This window comes from Mustela nigripes, chromosome 6 (genome assembly GCF_022355385.1).
Source record: "Mustela nigripes isolate SB6536 chromosome 6, MUSNIG.SB6536, whole genome shotgun sequence".
In the NCBI taxonomy this organism is placed as follows: Eukaryota; Metazoa; Chordata; class Mammalia; order Carnivora; family Mustelidae; genus Mustela; species Mustela nigripes.
The window spans coordinates 14,308,751-14,315,988 of NC_081562.1; the positions used below are offsets into that span (position 1 = coordinate 14,308,751).

General features: G+C 45.2%; 1 protein-coding gene across 4 annotated transcripts in view; it reads left to right on the forward strand.

Annotated features, from left to right (window-relative positions):
- The window catches only part of BPIFC (BPI fold containing family C), a 43,580-nt gene extending 36,400 nt beyond the window's left edge, over positions 1-7,180 (forward strand). For all 4 annotated transcript variants that reach the window (XM_059404619.1, XM_059404617.1, XM_059404618.1 and 1 more), the window contains 4 exons: positions 1,881-1,923; positions 3,972-4,035; positions 4,982-5,058; positions 6,617-7,180. In XM_059404619.1, the coding sequence (XP_059260602.1) occupies positions 1,881-1,923; positions 3,972-4,035; positions 4,982-5,058; positions 6,617-6,739 (307 nt within the window). In that variant the 3' untranslated portion in view covers positions 6,740-7,180. The remainder of the gene's footprint in view (positions 1-1,880; positions 1,924-3,971; positions 4,036-4,981; positions 5,059-6,616) is intronic.
- The last annotated feature ends 58 nt before the right edge of the window (positions 7,181-7,238 follow it).

Genomic DNA, 7,238 nt, shown 5'->3' on the forward strand with positions numbered 1-7,238 from the left:
CAAAAGAAACTGAGGGTTGCTGGGGGGAGGGGGTTGGGAGAAGGGGGTGGGGTTATGGACATTGGGGAGGGTATGGGCTTTGGTGAGTGCTGTGAAGTGTGTAAACCTGGTGATTCACAGACCTGTACGCCTGGGGATAAAAATATATGTTTATAAAAAATAAAAAATTTTTAAAAAAAAGAAAGAAAATAAAATAAAAAATAAATAAGCCAGCATAGCACTAACCAGTTCAGAGTTCTTGAGTATAATATGCGGGGTAGAGAATGAAAAGAAGTGAGAGTAAACAGGTAACCGGACACCAAAATACAGAAAGGCTTGGGTACCACCTACATGACTTGGACTCAGGCCATTAAAGAATTCTGAATGGGAGCGTGTCCTCTTCAGACATGCTTGCCATATAGCTCACTCTGGGAATGGTGTGGAGGACAGATTGGAGAAGACCAAGACTGGAGACTGGGGAGCCATTTGACGGCTGATGCAGGGGCGTCTGGGTGGCTCAGTCAGTTAAGTGTCTGCCTTCGGCTCAGGTCATGATCCCAGAATCCCAGAGTCCTGGGATCGGCGGAGAGTCTTTGTCTCCCTCTGCCCTTCACCCCACTTATGCACATTCTCTTTCTCTCTCTCTCAAATAAATAAATAAAATATATAATTTTTAAGTTTCTAAAAAGAAGAAGAAGAAGGCTGATGCAGAAGTAAGGCTGGGCAAAAGTGAGCCAGGGAAGGACAGGAGGGAAAGCAAAGTGAGGAAAGATCCTACAGTGGAAGGGAGGTTTGGGTTGGGCATCGAGAGATCAGAGTTTTTGGTCCTAAATCTGCCATTAATTGGACCTCAGTTTCCCCACCTGTGATATGAAAGGATCCTCCCTGTTGGTTACCACTGCTTCCTCTTACTATGTCTGACAAATCAAGTCTGTGTTCTGAGAGTTCAGACCAAGAAGACCTGAAGACTATTTCTCCCACCCAAGTACTAAGCAAGCCCCACCCCACTTAGCTCCAGAGATCAGATGAGACGAGGCACAGGGGGTGCTCGGCTGGAGCACCGAAAATTATTTCTTAAGATTCTTCTTGGTGCATAAACAATGAATCTTGGAACACTGGGGAAAAAATTAAATTTTTTTAAAAAGAAGGAAAAAAAAGGAAAAAAATTCTTCCACCTTCAAGTTGCCAACAGTAAGTCCTCTATAGCAAATGCATACGGGGAAACCATCCTGGTTACAAATCCAAGCCTTCTGATAGAAAGCTCTGCTTCTTAAGCAGCAAATATCAGGTAAAGATGTACTAGAACATTATATCCTCACCAGTCTGTGCGGTTTTTTAAAATAGTGACTTATGGGTCACCTGGGTGGCTCAGTTGGTTGAATAGCTGCCTTCAGCTTGGGTTGTGATCCCGGGGTCCTGGGATTGAGCCCTATATTGGGCTCCCTGCTCAGTGGGGAGCCTGCTTCTCCTGCTCCCTCAGCTTGCTGCTCCCCTTGCTTGTGCTCTCTCTCTCTCTCTGTCTGTCAAATAAATGAATAAAATCTTTAAAAAAACAAAAAATAAATAAAATAGTGGCTTATGGATCTTTAAAAAAAACAAATCCCCTTTCCTTTTTGTTCCTTTCTATTGAAATGGGGTTTTTTAAAGATTTTATTTATTTATTTGACGGACAAGAGAGCACAAGTAGGCAGAGAGGCAGGCAGAGAGAGTGGGTGGGAAGCAGGCTCCCCACTGAGCAGAGAGCCCCATGCAGGGCTCGATCCCTGGACCCTGGGATCTCGACCTGAGCCAAAGGCAGAGGCTCAATCTACTGAGCCACCCAGGCGCCTGAAAGAGTCGTTTTTAAATCTTCCGTCCTTTAAACCTTTCCTGTTGACATTTGCTGTTTTGTCTCGTTTCAGATTCCGGCTCTCTTTGCCAGAGTCCAATCGCAGCAATATTGAGGTAGGAATCTGAGCTCTCAGAGTTCCCGTCAAGGGTAAAATGATAGTTTCCCTACATAGTAGCTGAATTAATGTTTTCTGAGCCTCTAAATACTTGATTTCCCCTTGAGGGTAGGTTTTAACTTTAAAATTCCTTGTGTAGCTTCTTGTCTACCAACCCCATCACTTTTCAGAGTCCTGAGTGCTAACCATTACACAATGGAACCCAACCCCATAACTTTTAAACAGGACAGGAACTCTCCAATTTTGTCTATTCAGAAAGACTTTTAAAAGAATTTTCTAAAAACTAAGACCTATGTAATATCGGCATTTTCAGGGGGATTTTCAGGGCAATTTCATTCTTTGGATAAAATAATCTTTGATAATTAAATGTAAGATCCAGACTCCCAAAGTATGAGGCCATCTTCAAATTATGAGGCCATAACTGAGTTGCTCTTGGAAGCCTTTCTAGCCATCTCCGAAAACTGTTGCGAGGCTGGCTGTGCAGATACTTTGGGGTGAGGGGAGGCCAGCCTGGTGACCTCCTGATGGGAAGAGTATATCCCAACTTGGATAGACTTGGAATCGAACCCTACCCCCCAAGCTGCAGGAAGTTCAGCCAAATCACTACTTGGGTGTCCCTGCCCTTGTGGCACTTACATTGCAGAGCAGCAGTTCTCATGTCGGGCCAGTTTTGCCCCTCAGGGACATTTGGCAATGTCTGAAGACATTTTTGGTTCTCACAGTTTGGGGGATGCTTTAGGAACTTGGGGGGTAGAGACCAAGGATGCCGCTTACCATCCCACAGTGCATAAGACAACCCCCACGGCAAAGAAGGATCTATCCCAAAATGTCAATAGTGCCACTGTTGGCCACTCTTATTTCTAGTGTGTGTGTGTGTCTCTTATTTCTAGTGTGTGTGTGTGGGGGGGGCAGACAACAAGCAAATATATTTTGTCTGCTGAAAAATATTGTACAGAAAAGTAAATCAGAGCAAGTGTATGGGCAGTGCAGGTGGGGACAGAGCTGGCCATTCCAGTGTTCAGGTTGTTGGGACGATTCGCCAGGATTATATATGAGGTTCATTTAGCACATTGGATATATGGCAGATGTTACATAAATGATCCCCATTGTCTCAACTGAGACATTAGTGCTGTTATCTTCAGTTCACAGTAGAGGAAACTGAGGCACACAGAGATTAGAGAGCTTTTCCAACTTCACAGAAGTGGTAAAAACAAGAGCTAAACCTAGGAAGGCAGCTTCAGAGCCCTGCTTGCTAAGCTGCAAGGTTTGCTGAGCATGTAGGATATTCAAAATATATTCATTGAGTGAACCAATGTTCATCACAGTCCATTTATTTTTTTAAAATATTTACTTGTGTGTGTGTGTGTGTGTGTGTGTGTGTGTGTGCATTATAGTGGGAAGGAGAAGGAGGGAAGAGGGGGAGAGAATCCCCAGCAGACTCTGCACTGAGCCCGGAGCCTGACCCTGAGATCACGACCCCAAGTTCATGACCGAGGCAAAACCAAGAGTCGGAGGCTCAGCTGACTGAGCCACAAAGGCACCCCATCGTCCATTTGTTTTTAATACCTGAATCTTCCCAGGAACTAACACTTTTCTAAGATTTAACAACCACTGTGATTTATTCTGGGTAAATTGGATGTTCTGGTGATAGTGTTAACTATAGAGCATAAGGTAATGCAAAGGACCTCCATTAAGGAAAGACAACTAACTGAGATACTTAGTAGTTGTTTAGATCGGCTCACTTGATAGATACCTAAGCTGCCGTGTTTGCTGCCACCATGTGGTCCCTCTACATTTGTCGTCACCATGATCCAGCCTACGCGGAGCAGACATGTCCAACCTCAAGGAGGAAAACAGATTGGGAAACTATAATATGGTTTCCCGCCAAGTAGCTTTCAGTGTCTGGAAAGCTGGGTTATCTCCATGGGGAGATTCTAATTACCGCCCTCTGTCCTGAAAGGTCTGGGAAAGTGTATATTCGGACCCATCATGGTACCTTCAAAATGCCCTGATTTTGCAACTGATTGGTATCCCCTTTCATCTTAGGTCTTGAGGTTTGAGAACATTCTGTCCTCTATTCTCCACTTTGGAATCCTCCCACTGGCCAACGGTAAGGGAGTCTGGGGAAACACGTGACTCTGACATTAGCTGAATGGTGGGGATTGTGTGGGACTTTCCACTCCGAAGGCTGTACTCCTCACACGTAACCATGTGAATCCAGGCCCATGCTGGAACTTACAAAGTTTGCATCATCTGTGGTTACAAAGTTAGTTATTCCAGATCCAAGCCTTGTTAGCCACACTACCTGTAGACTCAGCAAGAACCCCTAAAACTCTGGTTGAGTTGAAGAGATTGAAACCACACCCCTTAGGTGGTAATGATTCTCCTTCCCGTCTGCCAGAAATGAAATTCACCTCCCTAGAGGGCATCTCTGTGATTCTTATGCACAGACCACCATCTGGATAAACAGTTAGGTTTTTTTAAAATATTTTATTTATTTATTTGATAGAGATCACAAGTAGGCAGAGAGGCAGGCAGAGAGCTGAAGGGGGTGGGGAGCAGGCTCCCTGCTGAGCAGAGAGCCCCTTCTGGGGCTCCATCCCAGGACCCTGAGATCATGACTTGAGTCAAAGGCAGAGTCTTAACCCACAGAGCCAGCCAGGCACCCCTGGATAGACAGTTTGAATGAAGGACAATTCTAGGCCCTCTCCCTGTATGCAGTCATTCATAACCTGCAGTATCTTGAGTTTGGCTTGGTTAAAAGCCACTTTGTATCAGAGACCAGAATGTTCTCAGACACTAATTAAAGTATTTTCGAAATATAAACTGGACAAGTTGCCAGCATTTTTCTGCCATCCAAGTGTACATAACTGCTTGTGCATTTTTACTAAGCACTTCAGTAACTAATTAAGTATTCATCAAGGAAAATGCAAGGAATATAAAATGAAAATATAGAATCAGGAAGAAGGAAAAGATAGATTTAAAAACTGCTTATTCGTCTTTTACCAAAAAGTTTGCCAAAACTTCTGTGTGTGTACCCCTGTTCTGTTTTTCAGCAAAATTGCAGCAAGGAATTCCCCTGCCCAACCCACACAAAATCTCACTTGTCAATTCTGATATTGAAGTTCTTGCGGTAAGAATGTGAATATTCTCTTTACTGGCCCCACTTTTTTTAATTTTTTTAAGATTGTATTTATTTATTTGACAGACAGAGATCACAAGTAGGCAGAGAGGCAGGCAGAGAGAGAGGAAGGGAAGCAGGCTCCCTGCGAGCAGAGAGCCCGATGCGGGGCTTGATCCCAGGACCCCGGGATCAAGACCTGAGCTAAAGGCAGATTTTTTAAAAAATATATTTTATTTATTTATTTAATAGAGAGATCACAAGTAGACAGAGAGAGGGGGAAGCAGGCTCCCTGCTGAGCAGTGAGCCCGATGTGGGGCTTGATTCCAGGACCCTGAGATCATGACCCAAACTGAAAGCAACTGCCTCTACTTTTCACAGTAGAAGCCTCCTCCTAGTTTGCTTATTCTGTTTTTGCTACTTTGCTCTGCGTTGTGTTTTTCCAGCCCAAGGAATTTTATAGGCAAAAGGTTTAGTGCTTAAAGCTTGCAGTCAACAATGAAAACCATTTAAACTTGAGTTTAAGAATCAGACCAAGGCTGATTTCCCTTGGCAGCCAGACTTACTCATGCTGTAGTAAGAGAAGGCGCACTGCAGTGTTGTGGCGCCCTCTGCCTCATTCCTTCCGCAAAACAACCTGTGAGGCTGGGATGAACGGCCGCCTTTTTTCTTTTCTTTTCTTTTTTTTAATTTTTTCAGTGTTCCAAGATGCATTGTTTATGCACCACACCCAGTGCTCCGTAGAGTACGAGCCCTCCTTAGTACCCACCACAGGCTCCCCTACCCCCCCACCCCCCACCCTCCAAAACCCTCAGTTTGTTTCTCAGAGTCCACAGTCTCTCTTGGTTCGTCTCCCCCTCCGATTTCCCCCAATTCTCTTCTCCTCTCCATCCCCCAATGTCATCCATATATTCCTTATGCTCCACAAGTAAGTGAAACCCTATGATATTTGATCTCTGCTTGACTTATTTCACTCAGCATCATCTCCTCCAGCTCCGTCCATGTTAATACAGAAGTTTGGTGTTCATCCTTTTTGATGGAGGCGTAATACTCCATTGTGTATATGGACCACATCTTCTTTATAATGGCCCCGTTTAAGATAAGGAGAGCAGGGCCTGGCTGAGACCTGACTGGTTCCTCTGATTCTCTCAGTGAACTTTTGCCTGAACCAAAGACCCTCCTCGAGGTTCAGGGATCTGCTGTGAGCTGTTTCCTCATTAATCATTTTCAACGAACTTCAGAACACTTTTTTTCTTCCATTTTGGCACTTTTGGGGGTCGTGGAGGAAATAAGATTCTGCAGGAACTCTCCAATCCCATGCACATCCTGCCTTCCCCCTTCCCTCCCCACCTCCCCTGCTTCTGTAGCTGCTCAAGTTACCTACGGAGACAATAACCCCAAGTCTGCTCTGATGTCCGAGGCACTCACAAGGGGACAGCGGCAGGGAGGGAGTGACACAGGAGGACCTGGGAAAGAAGCCATCTCTCCCCCACCCCTTAGCAAACCCCAGAGGTCTATGGCTGCCGGTGTCCAGGGTGTGACATTGTCTTCATTCTTGCCTCCTTTTCAGGGATTCCTTTTGATCTCCACTGACCTCAAGTATGAAACGTCCTTAAAGCAGCAGCCAAGTTTCCATGGTTGGGAAGGTCTGAACCTCATAAGTGGACAGTGGAGGGGGAAGCCCGCCGCTTGATTGCCTGTTTGGAGCCCACCCCAGGTGGCCAGTGGCCCTTAATCCACAGCTACTGTAAGCCCAGAAGGGGAGAACAGTGCACGCTGGATTGTAAAGCCCTGCGAAGTTGAGGGAGGCAAACTGAGTTAAAGAGCCAAATCAGGGTGTGTGTGTGTGTGTGTGTGTGTGTGTGTGTGTGTGTAGGGGTAGGCGTTTCAGTGTTTCATGTTCGAATGCACATTGTGTGTTTCTGGGTTTATAAAATGCTGGGTACTGGAGCTAACCGTGTGCCCTGGAGGAGGCGCATGAGAAAGCCCAAATTACAGATTTGCCCGAGTTCTTCCTGGAGGAGCTCCCTTTAGCTCTCTCAGCAACCCAGGGTTTCCCCCACTTCCCTCCATATTGGATTGTATGTTTTATATTTACTGCTACTGTCCCTTGTATTTAATTAAACTCGTTTTCTATTAATGTGAGCTTGTCTTTTTATTTGAGAAATTCTCTGCTTCTGCTCTGGATTTTT